Source organism: Saimiri boliviensis, chromosome 6 (genome assembly GCF_048565385.1).
Source record: "Saimiri boliviensis isolate mSaiBol1 chromosome 6, mSaiBol1.pri, whole genome shotgun sequence".
Taxonomy (NCBI): domain Eukaryota; kingdom Metazoa; phylum Chordata; class Mammalia; order Primates; family Cebidae; genus Saimiri; species Saimiri boliviensis.
The window spans coordinates 49,090,410-49,109,781 of record NC_133454.1 but is presented as its reverse complement, the minus strand read 5'-3'; the positions used below and the strand labels follow the sequence as shown (position 1 = coordinate 49,109,781).

General features: G+C 48.4%; 1 protein-coding gene across 3 annotated transcripts in view; it reads left to right on the top strand.

The window, feature by feature from the left end:
- The window catches only part of DRD2 (dopamine receptor D2), a 67,194-nt gene that overhangs the window by 28,826 nt on the left and 18,996 nt on the right, over positions 1 to 19,372 (top strand). The window contains exon 1 of one of the 3 annotated variants that reach the window (XM_003923693.4): positions 745 to 1,369. The exons of the other annotated variants lie outside the window; for them this stretch is intronic. Within the exon in view, the coding sequence (XP_003923742.2) occupies positions 1,338 to 1,369 (32 nt within the window). The 5' untranslated portion in view covers positions 745 to 1,337. Of the gene's footprint in view, positions 1 to 744; positions 1,370 to 19,372 lie in introns of those variants that run through there. 3 annotated transcript variants of the gene reach the window in all.

Here is a 19,372-nt window from a genome sequence, read left to right as displayed (position 1 = left end):
CAACACACATCAACGTGTATTGTAAAATGGGGACATGGGATTGGCTTTACAGGATTGTTATGAGGCTTAGCAGTAATATGGGCAAACTATTTCTAAAGATTCCATCTTTTATTTGCAGTATGTTAGTAGGGGGGGCCTTATTGCCACAGTGGAAATAGGGATTTTTTTTTTTTTTTTTTTTTTTTTTTTTCTGAGACGGAGTTTCATTCTTGTTACCCAGGCTGGAGTGCAATGGCGTGATCTCGGCTCACTGCAACCTCCGCCTCCTGGGTTCAGGCAATTCTCCTGTCTCAGCCTCCTGAGTAGCTGGGATTACAGGCACGCGCCACCATGCCCAGATAATTTTTTGTATTTTTTAGTAGAGACGGGGTTTCACCATGTTGACCAGGATGGTCTCGATCTCTTGACCTCGTGATCTGCCCGCCTCAGCCTCCCAAAGTGCTGGGATTACAGGCTTGAGCCACCACACCCGGCCGGAAATAGGGATTTTGCAACGAGACAAGCCCAGTCTTCCATTCTCCACTGCCACTTACTAGCTGATGTAGGTTATTAAAGAAACTCCCTTGGCCTCACTGGCATTATCTGTGATAAAAGGGTTAGCAATGCTTACCTTTTAAGGTTACTTTCAGAATTAGAACAAAGGTGTGTACAGTATGCAAAACAGTGTCCAGTACACTGCAAAGAGTCAACGGACAGGAGCTACTGTTACTATGGCTGCTGTGTTTTCTACAGTTCTGGCAGCAACCCTGTGTCTGACTCTCGGTGCCCAGGGAAAGAAACTGGTCTTTTCAGCAGATGTGACTCTAAAGAGCTTGGATGAAGAGGGTGCCTCGGGAACCAGGATGGGATCCATGGAGGTGGGGCTGACTGCATCAGATCCGTCGTCAGGGCTTCTGGAAAGGAGCAAGTAGGAAGAGGAAGCTGAAGCCCCTCTCTGTGCATGAAGTGGAGTCCATGTGTCCCAGGAGGAATGAGACATGCCACTGAGGCCTGGCAGGAAGCAAGGGGACAATTGCAGGTCAGACACAGAGAAAAACTTCCTGGGCCAGGAAAACAGGGAACTCACAGACCCAGGCCCCTGGAAATGCTCCAGAACAGTAGTTGGAAAGTGCCTCCAAGGCCAAGCCACTCCCGGCATCTCTGTGGCCAGCACTGGCTCTGGAGACAGGCTGAGCTTGTTAGAGTCTTATCTCTGCCACCCCGCAGCCTGGACTGTGGCTAAATTTTTGAAGTTCTCTGACCCTGAGTCTCCTGAAAAATGGAGACATGATGAGGACTCATGGAGAGCATGTGTAAGGAGTGTTGCTGTGCCTGGGACACAGTAGAAGGTGCTTCAAATGACAGCTGTGAAAAATGGATCAGTTGACAGGTATTAATTCCCCTCTCCCTCCTTTTCTGCTTCTCTGCCTCCTGCCCCTTACATCTGCAGCCAGCACAATATGGGATAGATGCTTGACATTTGTTCCATCCAAGGATGAAGGAGAAGGGGACCCTCCCATTTGCCTGGAAAAAGTTCCTACATCCTTGCCTGCAGGTGGGAGGAGGATACGATGCCTCAGGAAGGCCTGGACAGCCCCTTCACACAGATACCTGGGTATCGGAGGCGCCGGTGTGAGTGCCTATTTTTCATTTGAGATAATTTTAGACTTGTAGAAGAGAGCAAAAGTAGTGCAGAGAGTTCCCGTATACCCTTCACTCAGCTTCCCCTAATATGAACATTTTATATAACCATAGGGTAATGATCGAAACTAAGAAAATAACATTGGCTCAATATTATTAACTAAATGACAGATTTTATTTGCATTTTGCCAGTTTTTCCACTAATGTCCTTTTCCTGGCCCAGGATCGAATCCAGGATCCCACATAGTTTAGCTGTCACATCTGAGTCTCCTGCAATCTGTGACAGCTCCTCAGTCTTTCCTTGTCTTTCATGACCTTGAGATTTTTGAAGAGTACTGGTCAGGTATTTTCAGCACATGGAGCTATTTTCACACTTGTGATGCCGTGTGCAGCACTGAGTTTTTCAGTCTTGCTTTAATATTTTTCCACTTTCCTAGTTTTGCTAGACTCCCAGAGCCTTTGCTTCTGCCAAAAATCTGTCCCGTGCAGTGAAAGATCCCATGCAGCTACCAAAAGGGCAGGAAGTTCATCCGTGTAGTGTGTGACATTAGCCATGTTACCCACCTCTGCAAAATGTGCATCCTTTTTCCTGCTTACTCCATCCAGCTCGTGCTCACATCAGAGCCCCAGCTGTCGAGCTAGTACCTCTATCCGGATGGTGGCTTCCGTGAGGACAGCAGAGCTTGCCTCTCTTGTTCAACATTGTACCCCCAGTCCCTAAGCAGTACTTCATATAATAGGGACTCAGCAAATGTATGGTGAATAAAGGAGCAATCAGCGTCATCATCAGCCACCATTTATAGATGGTCCATGGAGTGTAAAGGACAGTCATTCAGGCTATGGAGGTATAAGGCATGTCATTTCCTCAAAACATGTACAGCCCTATTAGAGACTGAACATAGACAGAAAAAGCTGATATGCTGACCAATCAGTACAGCAGAAGCCCACTTACTCAGTATGGTGGATTGACTAATTTAAAATGTTCCTTCAACAGGGAATTCATTTAAAAAATGATACTTCAATCATTTCATTTTACCTTAGAGCATTCATGTACGTTCGTTTACCAAACATTCTGTTCATATCCTGGGTCAATTTTGGGTACAAATTCACTGGCCCGGCACAATGACTCATGCCTGTAATCCCAGCACTTTGGGAGGTTGAGGCACGCAGATCACTGGAGGTCGGGAGTTCGAGACCAGCCTGGCCAACATGGTGAAGCCCTGTCTCTATCAATAAACGTAAAAATTAGCCAGTGTGGTAGTGCATGCCTATAATCTCAGCTACTCTGGAGGATGAGGCAGTGGACTTGCTTGAGCCCGGGATGTGGAGGTTGCAGTGAGCTGAAATCGTACCACTGCACTCCAGCCTGGGCCATACAGCGACAAAGAAAAACAAAAACACAAACAACAGCAACAGCAACAAAAACAAATTCATTGACTGGAGTCTTGCCTCACCCTATTTGCTTAAGTGGATCATAATACTTTGCTTACAACTTCCAGTTTTTTTAAGTTTTATTTTTTTTAAGCAGAGCAAAGAATTAAACCTACAAAATGATATAGTATAGACCAGGGGTCCCCAAACTACGGCCTGCAGGCTGCATGCGGCCCCCTAAGGCCATTTATCTGGCCCCCGCTGCACTTCAGGAAGGGGCACCTCTTTCATTGGTGGTCAGTGAGAGGAGCACGGGATGCAACCACACACTGGAGGCGGTGTAGTGGAGACGGTGCTGGGCCTGTGACACTGTGTACCGCAGTATCTGGGATAGTGGAGGCAGCAGTGCTGGCTGTGAAGGGTGTCATACCTTGCGTAGTCCGGCACTCCAATGGTCTGAGGGACAGTGAACTGGCCCCCTTTGTAAAAAGTTTGGGGACCCCTGATGTAGACTCTTAGATTTTAAGAATTTTCAGTTATCTCATTCACATATTCAATAGCTAGTTAGTTATTTTTTTCTGTTTTTGGCAATTTTTCTTTATCAAAGTTTTTCCCAATGCATTCCACTTAGTTTTCATGGATCAGTATTTCGACTTGGTATCCATATTTCATTGTTAATTAAATAGTGAGTTACACTAATGGCAATTTCAGGAACAACTGGTGTACACAGGTTTGGGAGCGGACTAACTGCCTGGTGAGCTGACAGCTCCCCTCGTGTACCAGGAGGACAGACAGAGCACAGCATCTTGGCAGGGAACATACCGTGTGCTGTTCGCATCTGTCAGCATCCTTTCCCAAAACAGTGATTGGAGAGTGATGGTTAATCCAGTGCGCCCATAACCTGGGTGTCACTGGAGAGTTTCTAAGGTGTATCTTTCATCTCAATTTAGTTGTCCCTGCTGAGCTCCACTCCATGCTAACATGCACTGGATCCTCCAGGGGCAAACAATGAATAAGACACAAACCTTGCTCTTAAAGAGCATAGAAGAGGAAAGAGACAGACTTGCAGATTTTGGAACCACAAGTGCCAAGAAGAACCAATAGCGTACTATGAAACTGAAGGGGAATAAATAATTTTCCCAAAAAGAGATCACAGAAGGCTTCTTGGAGGAGGTGGCTTCAGATAAGCAGTAGAGACCATGGTGAGAAAGAAATTTGCAAGAGGCTGAGACCACTGAGGCTCATATTCTCAAACAACCCAAGCATACAAATAAGCCCGTTAACAGAGATGCTGGTGTTTTCTGAAATAGAAGTCGAGGGGACCAGCGGCAGCCTTCCCTCAGGGAGCCCAGCACTGCACAGAGGAAGAAAGGCACAAAGATAACGGGCAGGCCCCTCTCCCAGGTCACCAGCAGCCCTGCCTATCAAGTTGATGCATGTGGTAGACTCCAGACCTCCATTTGTCTCATGCCAGGAAGATGGAATGTTTTGTTTCAGTCTGTGGCATGCACCCCAATTGCTGAAGAGATTAGCACTTCCTGGGCTGCAAATGTAATTAGATGATCAATCGTAGACAGTCTAAAGCAAATGCAACCTTTAGGAAGAGAGATTAGTGCTTACTGTGTCCCAGGAAGGAAGGAGCCTAAAGGAGCCTGTGCTTCAGAAACAGGGGCCTCCAGAGATAGGGCTGAAATCTCCAGGCAGGGCTGAAGAGGTCTAGAAAATCAATACTTTGCTCAAAAGCCACCAGTGTTGCCTCAAGCCTCCTCAGCCTCAAGAGTGCTCCTCCTCCTGCTGCCACCCTTTTGTGGGGAGGATTAGGTGAGAGGACCTGAGAGCATCATTCAGACACAGCTTTTGTAGCTCAGTAACATAATAGCAATTCAGTTACTCCTGCTACTATTATAAAACGGGGCACAAACCTAGATACATTCTGAGACCTGATAGTCAATGCAAACTGAATGAAACCAGCCGGGTGCAAGGCTGTAAGGATGGCTGGGGATTGTGGTAAACTTGAGAGCATGTGTGCGGCCGGACATAGTGACTCGGGGGACGGACCTCTGCTTTGGAGTCTGCCAAAGCTTTGGGGTCTTGCCACTTCCAAACTAGGGCAACTGGGGAGAACATGCGGAGGATGTGGGGAGCATGGGTAGAGGCGTAGCTTCTTTTTCCATCCTTGGAGTGTGGAGACAGCCTGTTCCCCATAAGCCGGGCTCTCCTCTGCCTTCTTCAATTGGTGTGTGCCTTGTGTAGAGGGGACTAGCTGGACTTGACCCCAGCTTGTTGTTTCCATGCAAGAATGCTGACCCAGTATTTCCAAGATTTTATTATTCTTCTTGTAAAAGAAGCTAGAGATCTGTATGTTAACATAAAATGTCCAGTTGTAAATACTGGCAGTAAATTCCATTTTTTCAACAATGCTACGTGAGCCCAAGAAATCCTATATGCAAGCTACATGTGGGCCATAGGCTAAAGTGTGTAGTCCCTGGGCACGAAAGGGGTTAGCTAGCCAGTACCGAGTCTCTGTGGCTGGGCTGTTGGAGACTAGCTGTGTAGCAGGCAACCTTGCAAAGGGAAAAGATTTTAGCAAGCTGCCATTGCCAGCCCCCGTTTCCCACATAACAGAATGGATTGATTCCATGTTGTGGTCTGCCCATAAGTTGGGGCTTATGGCCTGTGGCTCATTGTAGGAAGACAGCAAACATCTGGTACTCAGATGACCTCGGCATCCATCGGAGGGTTATTTGCACAAACTTGGCAGCTTGAACTGATCCCCGAGAAGAGCTTCTCCTCCTTCTTGCCACAGCCATCAAAGCTCTCTCCATCAGCCTGTGCCTCAGGGAGCTGTCACAGCCTCATTACTGCTAATTCGTCTTCACTTAGTGCATCAAAAGGCTGATTTATCAAATTGGGTGGGCGCACAGGAAGTTTGATTAGCAACATTATGTTGTTTGCCGTGACAGGCTCAGAAAACTTAGCTCATCTGTGTCCCAGGAGCCCCAAGACCGAAATGTATATATTCTGCCTCTGAAATTCTCAGGATCAGAGATCGGCATGGTGGTTCTAGTCTAGGGTGTTCCCGATGGGATGCCTTCTCCATTTCTTTCCCTTCTGCCCCCTTATAAGTGGATCTCTGGAGTAAAATGTCTCCATTTGTTATCCAAAGAGGTCCTGGTGTGAGCAGGGTCCCCGGTTGTATCCTATCATCCTCTGTGGCTGAGTGGCTCTCCTGCCTGGGAATGCCCTTTCATCTTCGTATCTAATGAAGCACTTCGGATTTGCATTATTTGCCTCTGCCATGATCCTCATCATGGCCCATGTCAAGCTGCTAAGCAAAACATCCAAAGGCACAGCCTTTTCCCCAGGCTCCAGGGGCAGAATGCAACAGAAAACCTCCCAAAGAAATAGTTTCAGGAAGTAGTATTCTGCAGAGAAACCTAACAGGACCTGTGGTGCTGAGCTTCTTTCTGAAAGTTTTCGGGGAGTCATCTGTGAGCACATTCCTGGGGTGCATGCCTTTACCAATATCTAGAGGACAGAAAGATAGGGAGTGCTTGGAAAACAGCCCTTACAAAGAAAGGTTAAAAGAAAAGGTTATAGCCAGGAAAAGAACTGGCTAGGTGGGACTTTCTGTGTATGCTTTGTTCCTGGATGCCAATGGAGCCTGTCTCTGCTGAGGACAGGTATCTGGGTGAACATACACGGAAGTTGCATAAAGTTAAGTTAGACTCAGAAGAGGCACTCATGGAAGCTCTGGAATTATTTTCCCTTAGTTAAGTTCATTTCTTTGAAGATGCAGATGATGATGGTCATGCAGTGACCAGGATCGGGCCCTTTCCAGGAGTGAGACAGAGAGCCACGTAGGATAAAGCAGGGGACCTGTCCAGAGACCTTAATTGCAATCCTGGTTCTGAAAGCAACTGGCTGTATGAACTTGAGTGAGTCATTTCACTTTCCTGATCTTAGTCTTAGTTTTGTGTTGTTGTTGTTTGTTTTTCTTTTTCTTTTCTTTTTTTTTTTTTTTTTTTTGTTTTTTTGAGACAGAGCCTCCCTCTGCTGCTCAGGTTGGAGTGGCATAATCTCGGCTCACTGCAACCTCTGCCTTCTGAGTTAAAGTGCCGTTCTCCTACCTCAGCCTCCTGAGTAGCTGAGATTACAGGCATCCACCACCACGCCAGGTAATTTTTGTATTTTTAGTAGAGACATAGTTTCACCATGTTGGCCAGGCTGGTCTCACCTAACACCCCTGACCTCAAGTGATCCACCTGCCTCAGTCTCTCAAAGTGCTGGGATTACAGAGGTGAGCTACTGTGCCCAGGCCTGGTCTTAGTTTTTTAATATATAAAATGAAGAGATTAGATTAGATATCCTCTAAGACTTCTTCCAGAAGTAAAATTCAACATTCTATATTTTTCCAGGTTAGCTACCAATAAAATAGGAACAACTGAATGCCTTCTCTCACTTGGAGACTGTGCTAGTGGCTTGATGTGTCTTGTTCAATCTTCATGATAACCCCATGAAGAAGGCAGTCATGCCCTATTTTAGAGCTGTTCAAAGCAGCACCATCACTCTCAGCTTCCTCCAGCACCACAAACATCCAGTAAGCACTTATCAAACTGGTAGCCTTGCTAGAAGATGCTAAGGATATGCATAGGTTTAAGATAAGCTCTGCCCATCAAGCATCACAAATGCATCAGAGAGAAAGGACCGATGCAGGGCAAAGTGAGTACCAAAGAACGTGTGCGTGGCAAAGACATACCACTGACTGTGCAGATCCTGAGTGAGACAATAATAATATACTACATTCACATTTTTATAGGACTTTAGAGTTTGCAAGACACTTTGGAATATATCATTTTACTTGATTCATCTATCACTCTCTGAAATTAGGTCTGACAGCTCTCATCATTAAATCATTAACTATTAAGTTGGGAATAAGAGAAGTGGCTCATCCGAGGGAACTGGATTTTCCTTCTGCATGTCAGACATCCACACAGTTAGACAATAATAATACAGTGCTGATGGTTGCATGGCACCTGATAGAATCTGCCAAGCCCTATCACATCTTATGCTAGTCCTACTTCTGTCCTCAGGGGCAGAGATGTCTCATAGCATCCTTAGATTTACCAGGAAGGCTACGGGCCAGGTAGGACTTCTTCTCTTCTCAGAGATTTAGAGGGAAGGCTCAAGGTTGTTGCAAATCTGCATGACATGCCCTGAGAGGACTTTAACCAAGGTCACCTGCCAGGTGCCCTGATGTTTTAAGGCTTTTAGTTCAGGGGTGGGTAGTCGGAACTACATGGTAGGCATGGATAGAATCCCTCTGAAGCATGCAGAAAATTGGGGGCCACAGAGAAATTAGGAGTTTCCTTCCTTTGGGCCCCTTATTCCAGCTTAAATCTTTTTCCTGGGATCCTCGCATAGCTCAGCTCCTTTCCAGCAGCTATTGCATCCTTGTAATGATATTAGCTGCCACTTATGGAGCACCTACCACTTCCTGGCCCCTTTATTCACATTTTCTTTTCTTTTCTTTTCTTTTCTTTCTTTTTTTTTTTAGATGGAGTCTTGCTCTGTCACCCAGGCTGGGATGCAGTGGTGTGATCTTGGCTCACTGCAACCTCTGCCTCCTGAGTTCAAGCAATTCTCCTGTCTCAGCCTCTCCTGGAACTACAGACACACACTGCCATGCCTGGCTAATTATTTTTGTATTTTAGTAGAGATAGGGTTTCACTGTGTCACCTAGGCTGGTTGCAAACTCCTGAGCTCAGGCAATCTGCCTGCCTTGGACTCCCAAAGACTGCTGGGATTATAGATGTGAGCCACCGCACCTGACCTATTCACATTTTCTGAGTCAATGTTGCAACTACTCCCATGAGGAGGAGGTTATTGCACCCATGTTCCATATGGGAAGACTGAGGCCCAGAACAATTTTATTGTCAAGGCCACACTGCTAGCAAGTGGGCCTAGAATCCAGGTCTATCTATTGTCTGTCTGAATAAAACAATAACAGTAAAAACAGGAGGCATTGACACACTGCCTTCAATTCCAGGGGCAGAAGGAAGTGACTCCTCTGTCCTCTGGCCACCACTGCTTAGGAAGGCCTCAGTGTTGGTCCCGGGATGTGAGGTGGTATGCAGCAGCAGTGGGCACACAGCTTGTTTTCAGGACGGTGGCCAGCACTGTGACTGCTCTTCTGAACTGCTTCCGTCAAGTGGGAGAGACAGCTGGGGGTTCTATCTGCACCCTACAGTCTGTCGACGGGATGCGGAGACTGCCTCTCTGCTGTCTTCCCTGCTGTGCCCATGTTGCCTCTCCTCTGAGTGAGGTGGCAGAAGACCAGGCAGAGCACGGTGCGCAGACCTTAGTGCTGCCCTTGGTGGGCGCACACCCCATGGAATGAAAGGGAGCATTAGGGAGGAGCCTGGCCTGCCAGATGCACCCAGAGGCAGCCCCGGGGGCTGAGAGAGTGTGAGGGACCCCGGCTCTTGCCTACACTCCTTGGCCTCACCTGGAGTCCAGCATGCCCTGTGCTCCTTGGTGCTCCCTTGTCAGAGCAGCCGCATGTCCCAGAGATGCTAGGAGTGTCATTTTCTGGAAAACATGAGGTTGCCTAAGGCACTTAGAATTCTGAGGACACTTGGGTATGGCCTGGACCTCAACTTCCCTCTTTATAGGGCCATGAGAAGTTCCTTTGGGGGCTCTGTGGATACCAGCCTGACACCTACCAGCCTGGAGGAGTGAGGCCCTGGCCATCCCCATGAAGGAACCGTGTAGATGCCCCTCAGACCCAGGACTCTGAAAACCTTACTTCCTCATACCCTAGATCCGCACTCAACTCCTGGTTAAGGAAGAGTCTGGGTTCTGCAGGCGGATCCACTGGTGTTCACAACCCACTCGCCTGGGGTGAATTTGGCAAGTTACCCTCCCCATGCCTGTTTCCTGGTCTGCAGCGTGGGGATCATATCTAATCTCACCGGGTTGTTATGCAAAGTAAATGAAATAGTAGGTGCCCGGAACTTCACACAGTGCCTGGCATGCAATAGGCGCTCGGTAGCTGCTTTATTTGTCATTAAAATGGGCTTTGCTCCCCAACTTACATCCCCCCAACCTCCAGCTGAGTCACCACCTGCTGTAAAAGAGAGGACATGACCCATTAGGCCAAAGCTGTCATGTCTTGAGGAAGGATCCCAGGCCATAGACAGGGTGGCCAGGGCTTGTCCCCCAGGGCTCCATCTGTCCTGGACAGGGCAACGGAGTGATCAGAACAGAGAGAGGGTCTGGCAGCCAGACTGGCAGAAAAGGAAGCCAGTGTTCATAATAAGAGAATTGATCAGAAAGATACTTTGAAACCTGGCTCACACCCATTTGTTTTCTTAGGGCTGGGCATCAGGGTGAGGGTTAAGGAGCAGATTAGATGTTTTAAAACATTTTGTTATAGAAAATTTCCAACATATGCAAAAGTAAAAAGAATAGCATCATGAATCTCAATGTATCCATCACCCACCTTTAACCACGATCAAATTATGGCCAATTTTCTTTCATCTGTACCCCTATCCCCATGCTATTTTCATATAATTCCCAGATAGCATACAATTTCATCAGTAAATGTTTCAGTGTATATCTCTAAAGGATAAGGACTCTGAAAAAATTCACCAGAATGCCATAATGTCAATAATTCTGAGTATCATAAAAAACCTACTGTTTAGATTTTCAATTGTCCCATAAATGTCAGGGGTTTTTTAAAAACTGGTTTCTTTGAATCAGGATCCAAGTAAGGCCCACATATCGCATTTGGTGAATACGGCTTTTAAGTTTCTTTTATTCTAGAGGCTGCCCCCATTCCATCTCTTTTTTTTTTCTTTACAATTTATTTTTGGAAGAAACTTTGTCGTTTGTCCTATTGCGTTTTCTGCAATCTGGATTTTGCTGATTGCATTCCTGTGGTGAAGTTTTACCCTTAAGTCGTCTTTGAAATCTTGACACCAAAACAATGTTTGTGTGGGAGTCCTAGAGTCCAATCTGGCCTGTCCACCCTCACCATTGCAGAAGGGCCTCCCATCACCTTTGCCAAATGGGAAAGAAAGGTCCCCGGTGCCAGCCTGCCAGAGCCGAAGGCTGAGAAACGTAGGGACAAGGGCTTCCCGAGGTTTTCAGCAGTGCGATCGTGGATCGTGCTATTATTTGGCCTGGGCCTTATCTCTGTTTTTATGAACAGGAATGTCTTTTAATAAAGCAGAGCAATTTTCTGCCAAATAGCCAGGATTGTTTTTCCTCCTTCCAGAGCAATAAAGTTCAGGATTTGTCTCCCAATTGACTTTCAAGAGCATATTTTTTCAATTCTTTCCTGAAATTAAAGTAAAGGTCAAGGAGGCTGGTCTGAGACCCAGTCCTTCCTCCTCTCTGGGCTCTGGCTGGCTGGAGTCTGGTAGCTAAATGCGACCTTGGCTCAGGTGACCCTGTACAGCACCTGGGGCAAACCGAGCTCAACTTCCTAGCTTTTTTTCTTTGTGGGGGAAATTGAGGAGGAAGGGAAAGTGGGGGGTGGGGGGAGGAATACAGTACCAGCCCATGGGCTCTATTCTGAATTTAGATCTCCTGGGCAATTTCTAGAGGCTTCATTCTCCCCACTGTGTTCCCTTCTCAGGGAGGGGGCCCCAGGCCCCACCCCTTCACCTGCTTCCCACTCACCAGTCTTCTGCCTCGCACGTGAGCTGCCCCAGCGATCTGCCCCTTCCCTCGCACGGTGTTGGAGCAGTGAGGATTTTTAATCAAAAGGCAGCACACGCAGAGAACAGCACCACCACCACCCTGCTCAGCATCACTCAGCCGTTCTCCCCAACCCTCTCCCCACACTGAGTCACTCCAGCTAACAGTTAATTAATTTGTGACACTTTGACAGTTTGTGAGGAGACATTTTTACGGAGCCATCAAAATCCGCAGGGATGGGGTTGTCAGGCAGACACCCCTTCACTGCATTTCCCAGACCCTGCCTCACCTCACTGCAGACCCCGGAGGTCTGCAACGAGGTGAGGCTGGGAAGACTCGAATTCTGCCGCTGCTCGGGCCTCTCAGAGACTCCACACTACCAGGGAAACCTGGGCAGACCCAGGGCCACCTGGCCACCTTGGGAAGAAGCAGAGTGGGGTTGCCTGGGATGAGAGCCCTGGAGGAGAGGAAGCCCTGGTCATGCTCAGCTGTGGTCTCCTCTGCCCCTAGACAGAGTCTCACCCTGGGGCCCTTTCCATAGCTGGGCAAGGAACTGTGCGTGCTTCAGCCTCTCCCTGGGGACACCCCTGCCCCAACCTCCTGCTCCATATACAGCTGGGTCCTGGCTACACTCAGCTCACTCACTGCGGATGCTTGGTAGTCTGGCTGGTGCTGATGGGGAGGATGGCTCCCTTGGCCTGCTGTGACTTCCCTCCCACGGGGTGGTGCCAACCTGGACACTCTGAAGCCCTGGGACCCCAGGTCTTCAAGGAGCCCAGAAACCATCTCCACCAGCTCTGTGCTTTTCTTTCTCCAGACCGCATGTTGTCTATGAGCCCTCTACACCTCTCCACATCCCACACTCACTTTCATCTGTGTGCCTCCTCTTCTTTCTCCAATGTCTTATAATGCCTTTGCGCTGCAGTGCTGCCCACCTGGGAAACACCCTGCATGGGTCCCAACCAGCTGGGCACCCAACCACAGCTACCACTGTGACTGGGACCCAGAGGGTCACGGGGAGAGCTTAGAGGAGGGTATTGTTCCCCTTACAAAGGAAAGGATCTGGAAGGAGAAATGACTGCAGGGCAGAAAAAGACATAGGAACTGGTCCCTTCACACTTGAATGAGATACTATCTCCATGGACGTCTCTCAAAAATGTGTGGAGCACGTGCTATTGCCAGGCTTGTGCTGGGGAGGGGGAAGACCAGGAGAGACAAGACACATGTGAGCCTTGCTCACAGTTTGGTAAGAAGAACAGACACCAAACAAAATCACTAGACAAATACCGACTTCATTGCACCTGTGCTGGGTGTCACGGAGGAGCGCATGTGTTATGAAAGCATTAAGTGAGAGGTTGGGCTCTGAGCTGAAGTGGCAGGAAGGCTTCCTGGGAGAAGGGGCTGGAAAGATAGTCCTGAAGGATGAGAAGGAGGACGAGGCCAGCCAGGGTGTGCTGTGCTGAGCCCGGGTGGTGGGAAGGGGCTCGGGGTAAGGAATTGGGACTGAAGGAGGGTACATGCGGCTACCTGTGCCAGTAAGTTTATGGATTTGGTGACAGGAAGTTGAGCAAGTGTCCAAGGATAGCTTCTATTTCTGCTGTGAGGTAAGAGATAAGGCCAGGGACTGCCGGCCAGTTTTAACTCCAGGGAGTAGGGGATGAGGCTTGGAGGAGGTGACCTGAGTGGCCAACCACAGGCTGGGCCACAGAGGGCTCTGGAGATTATACCCACTCTCTGGCTCCAGCTGCATAGGGCCAGACACAGCCAGAGAGCACCCATGGAGAGATTTATACAGGCTGTTCCACGCCATCTAAAGAAACCCAGACAATGTTCCCTGCAGAGAGCATAGCCAAGAGCTGCCACGTGGCCCTGGGCTCTGCTCCCTCACTGCCTCTGGAGAACTTCGGGTTCCAGGGATCCTCCCCCTGCCAGGGGAGAAGGGATGGCAAATGGGGGGGTGTTCATGTATAGCCTCCCCCAGGGTCTTCCACAGCAGCCTCTGCCACCCTCAAATGGAAGTCCAGGCCATTCCTTGGGCTACCACTAACAGGTATCCCCCCAGCCTGAGTCTCTAGTCCAGATCTGTTCCCCAATAGCAGTGCTGAGCTGTGGGTGGGGAGGGAGTCCAGGGGCTCAGGAGGGAGCACCTTCTCCCCCTAACTGGGAAAGAACAATCAGCATGTCTCCCCACAGGAGTGACTGCTGGCAAGGGGCCAGACCCACAGCCTCACACCCCAGGGCCAGACCCACAGCCTCACACCCCGCCTCCCTGTGCACCTGGGCCTGGGATGCAGGAAAAGCCATGTCATTGCTCCAGGCTCTTCTTTGTCCTCACAGTCCTCTCCATTTCTCCTCCCACTCCTCTTCCTCCTCCCCACAGATCCTCAACACCCCAGCCCCAGCACTCCCAGACAGCGACTGTGCCTGTCCGTCTACCCACTCCCACCCTCTGCAGCCCAAGAGCTGCAGTCACTTGGCCTAGGGCTTTGGGAATGAGATCTCCATTTCCTCTGCCCTCTGCTGAGGTTGCCTCCTAGGCCAGAGTACATGAGGATGATATTCAGTAGCTCTCTCCTTTTCTCTTGGGTGTAGGAAGGAATGGATGCACCTCCTTTCCTCCCTCTTCCATTCCACTCTGCATTTTCCAGGTTGCAAGAGATGCTAAAAGAAGGCGCAACCCCAAGTCACGGTCTGGCCTTCACCTGGAGGAGCAGGGGCAGGGGCAGGTGGCGACGTCATCAGGGTCCTGGAAAGGAGCCTCTTACCCACTCACTCCCAATTCCTATCCAACTCAAGTCACTCCAATAGGCTGCTTTTGAGATGCAAATGCAAAATGCTTTCTTCTCCCCCTCTACTTTTTCATTGAAATGCTTCAAATCTCAGAAAAGAGGAAAAAATGATGTGTTTAAGACAGCAGTGTCTCACCCGCCATCAAGCCTGATAAGGAATTGTTAAATTTTAATTAGACAATTTGATTCCTTCAAGTGCCAAACTTTCAGGGAAGGCAGCACCAAGACTTTTAAGCTGAGACTGAAGCACAGGAAACACGTTGCTGGGGTTTATGCTGCATGCGGGGCTTCTGTCCCCTACCTTTCCAGCTCTGTGCCCCCAGAAGAAATAGAAATGAGGTGTGGTAGGGAGAGAGGGTGGGAGAGACAGAAAGAGAATCAGAGAAAATCCTCTCTATTCTCCCTGGACCTGCCAGCTTTCTTCCTGGGTCCCAGACTGTCCTTAACAGAGCAACTTTTTATTTATTTTATTTTTTTAAATTTAATTTAATTTAATTTTTTCTTGAGACAGTCTTGCTCTGTCTCCAGGCTGGAGTGCAGTGGTGCTATCTCAGCTCACAGCAATCTTCACCTCCTAGGTTCAAGCAATCCTCCTGCTTCCCAAGTAGCTGGGACTATCGTGTATTTCACCATGCCCAGCTAATTTTTTTATATTTTTAGTGGAGGCGGGGTTTCACCATGTTGGCCAGGATGGTCTCAATCTCTTGACCTCCTGATTTGTCCACCTTGGCCTCCCAAAGTGCTGGGATTACAGGTGTGAGCCACCATGTCCAGCCAGATTGACTCTTCATCTCACTCCATCAGCCTGGGGACTAAGGGTTGCCACACCTTCTAAGAACTCCAAGGGTACTGAGAGAAAATCTCAGGTTTGGGTGTCAGCCTCGAATTGTTGAGCCTTAAACAATTCCCTTCCAATACACTTGAAAGCAGCTGTTTCTGTTTATAGGTTGGGGCGCTTGCCAGTTTCTGGGCGTGACTGCGAAAACAACCCCATCCATACCACATCTATACCCCAGAAGGCCTGCCCATTCCTTGTCCCTTCCTCTTCTTCTGGGGGGCAGTGAAGTGGGTGGCCTGAGCAGGGTGGCCTGCCTGGGGCAGCCTGGGTGGGCCAGCTTGGTCCCAGTATCTGGGCTTTTCCAGCACTTCTCAACTTGAGAGCTAGCTAATTTCCAAATTAGGGCACGCACAGAAAATAGTAGCATTCGTAAGGCACATAGGGTGAATGGTAGAGGCTGTGGAGGTTGGAAACGCCTGGCTCTACGATCTACTTGACCTGATATTTCTGTGCACCTTGACGTGTTCTACACATCTTGTTGGGACATTCTGCTCTGAAGCTGCTGAAGAGAGCCACTATTACAGAAGGCTGGAGTTGGGCTAGACGTTGCAGAGAACTAACATCTCACCTAACGGATAGGCAGGGGTACTGAGCACTAGAATGGATGCCTCTTGAAAGATATTTCTGTAGATCTTTGCCTTTCTGAGTTAGGGCAGAGCAACGAGTCCTTGAGACAGATGAGGAGCAGATGTTCTTTGGCTCTTTGATGACTGGGAGCTTGCAGGCCACCACACAAATGCAGTCTTATCTTACTTCTGGCTTCCACCAGGGAAGCTGAGAAAGAAAAACCTAGGAGGCCCCACAGGACCCAGGGAACCTTGTCTGCAAGCATCTGCCTGGTGAGGGTGAGATGAGGAGCAGCAATTGCTCCCACTTTCTTGCACAGAAAGGTGCCTTAGGGGAGAGGCAGCCGTCCCTTGAGTGAGACCTGGCATCTGCAGGGTTAGATCATTCATCCACCCAGGAGACAGTCAAGTAGCTCAACCTGTAAGAGCTGGGAAATCACAGTGCCATACATGTATTTGGTGTTCACTGAGTTCTTTGTGACTGTGATCTGGGGCTTTTGTAAGCTTTTATGTGTTCCACAGGGGCCACCTGGGAGAAAGATGGAGATGACTTTTGGAGGGTGGTGAGCAAGTTGATCATCTTTTCATAACCCCAAATCAAAATGCTTGTTTTGATGACAGATTTTTAAATATAATGTATGACTTTCTTGGTCTGAAAAAAAATTCACATGTAAGAATAACACACCTTGGGTTACATATTTAGTCAATCTCTTTTTTAAAAAAAAGAACAAGAAATTGGGACCATTATGGCAAATACAGGGTGCCATGTGCTGTGTGGCTTTGCATTTTCCCTCTACAAGTTCCAGAGTGAACAAAGAACTCACCTGGGTTCTTTGGAGCAATAACCAGCCCAGCATACCTGGAGCAGCATGGGAACCTTTCTTCACTCCCCTGCCATGAACACGAGCTCCAGCCAGGATGGAGAAGCTCCTCACCTGTGTATTCTCGTGAGAGGCCCCTTGGAACCCAACAACTTGTGCAGCCCAGAGGCAGAGGACAAAAGGCAGGGATGGGCTGGAGCTACAGCAGGAAAACCTGGGACCAGCAGGTTTTCTCAGGCCTCTTGAGAAAACGCCAGCAGAGGAATACTGGGAAGGCCCTGTATTTTATCCATTCTATGATGCACATCTCCCTGCCCCCACCATTTAATGTCTCTGAAATCAGAATGCATTTTACAATGGACAACATCTTGGAGCTGTGCTGAGGTATGGTGGCATTTTTTTTTCTCTCCTAGTAGTACATAAAATAGTGGTGCATCTTCATTCCATTTTGCCTCTGAGCCTATGATATGTGGTGATTAGTATGACAGTCATTGGCTCTAGCAGCTGGGCTGGGAGAGCTGGATCTTCGAGGCCAGCTCCTACCCCATCCCAAGGGTGACTTGGGTTTGTCCTGCAGCCAGGGCCCAGGGACAGGCTTTGTCTTTTTCTTCCTTTACTTCCTCTCAAGGAGTTGGTGATTGCATCTTGAAATCTGTCTCCCTTCATCCAGCTGCCTACTTTTCAGGATGGGCCATAAGAGGCAGTGTGCTGTCATGGGAGGAGCCCAGGAGGACCTCAGACCCTAGTGGGAGGCATTTGAACAGCACCAGTCACTTCATCTCACCAAGCCATTGGCTTGTGGTCAGATTGCTTGTTTGATTCTTTTGCTTGGTTTGATTTTTAGAGTTGCTGTTCTCGAGGGCTTACCTGTCCGGCACATGGCCACGCATCATCTTACTTAATACTCACAATTGTTATCTCTATTTTGCTGGTGGGAAAACTGGGCTCAGGAAAGCCAAATAATCTGGCTGAGGCCCCAAAGTTAGTAAGTGATAGAGTTGGGACTTGATCCCAAGGTTTTTAGTCATCAGCTCGAATGTTATGCTAGCACCTCTCATGCCAGAGTACTTCCTCTGTGGCAGTGGATTTGCTGATGTCTGAATTCCTGCTCAGCTTGATATTTATGTGGTGAGAGCCAGCGAGGCAGACCCTGCTTGTGAGAGATGCCAGGCCCAAGTAGATAGGATATGGAAGACACTATAGAAAGCAGGGCTGACACCAGGGGTAAAAGATACCCCTGTACCAAGGTACTAATAGGGTTTACAGTCACTTAGGCATTTGCCATGTTTTTCCTTTTTTTCTGTAATGTAAATGTACTACACTTGTATTAGCAACAAAAAGCAACAAGAACAACCAATAATAAATAATAGATTAGAAAATCAAATGCATGAGGCCTTTCTCAGAACTTGGGTACAGGTACTCTCCCTCACCCTGCAGAAGTAACCAGCACTCCAGAGAATGAGTGCTCACCCTCAACCCTGACCTGCAGTGCTCACATTTGCCATTTAAATTGCACTCATAATTTTAAATCCTAGACTAGGTATGGCTCATGCCTGTAATCCTAGCACTTTGGAAGGCCAGGGCAGGAGGATTGCTTGAGGCCGGGAGTGTGAGGCCAGCCTGGGCAACATAGCGAGACCCCAACTCTACAAAACATTTTTAAAAATTAGCCAGGCATGGTGGCACATGCCTGTAGTTCAGCTGTTCAGGAGGCTGAGGTGGCAGGATCACTTGAGACCAGGAGTTGAGCCTGAGGCTGCAGTGAGCTATGATTGTGCCACTGCCCTCCAGCCTAGGTGGCAAAGTGACACTCTGTATTTTTTTTTTTTAATTAAATCCAGGCCAGGCATGGTGGCTCACACCTGAAATCCCAGCACTTTGGGAGAGTAGGGCAGATGGATCACAAGGTCAAAAGATCAAGATTATCCTGGCCAACGTGGTGAAACCCCATCTCTACTAAAAATACAAAAAAATTAGCTGGATGTGGTGGTATGTACCTGCAGTCCCAGCTTCTCAGGAGGCTAAGGCAGGAGGATAACTTGAACCCAAGAGGTGGAGGTTGCAGTAAGCCAAGATCGTGCCACTGCATTCCAGCCTGGGCGACAGAGTAAGACTCTGTCTCAACAACAACAATAAAAAATTCAATGCCAGTTTACATCCTCCCTTCTCCAGGAAGTTCTCCACAAACATCCCAGCCATACACATGTGCGTATGCTCCTGAACATCACTGTAGTGAACACTGTGTATTGCCACCCAGATCCCTCTGCAGGACCACAGCCCTCATCCCCAACCACTGGGAGTGTTGGCAATTGACAGTTATTGGCAATTGACAATTCTCGGCAATTGCCCACAGCTGAGGAGAGATGCCTTTTTCAAAGCCCCACTGTGTTCCTGGGACAACCACAAGTTACGACCTCTATGAGAGGGGATTAAAGGCCCTACCCTGTTGCCCTCGTTTAGGCAACTTGCAGGGTGCCCTGTGGGGTTGCCTGAGGCCTTTGTTGTGACTTCTCTTTCTAGCCTGTCCTGCTTCCTCACTTCTTTGCACATCTTGATCCTGAGAGCATTCCCTAGTACATTTCCTGCAGGCTGATTTCCTCTTCAAAGTCTGCTTCAAGAGACCTGTAACAAAATCCCACAGGCTGAGTGGATTAAACAACA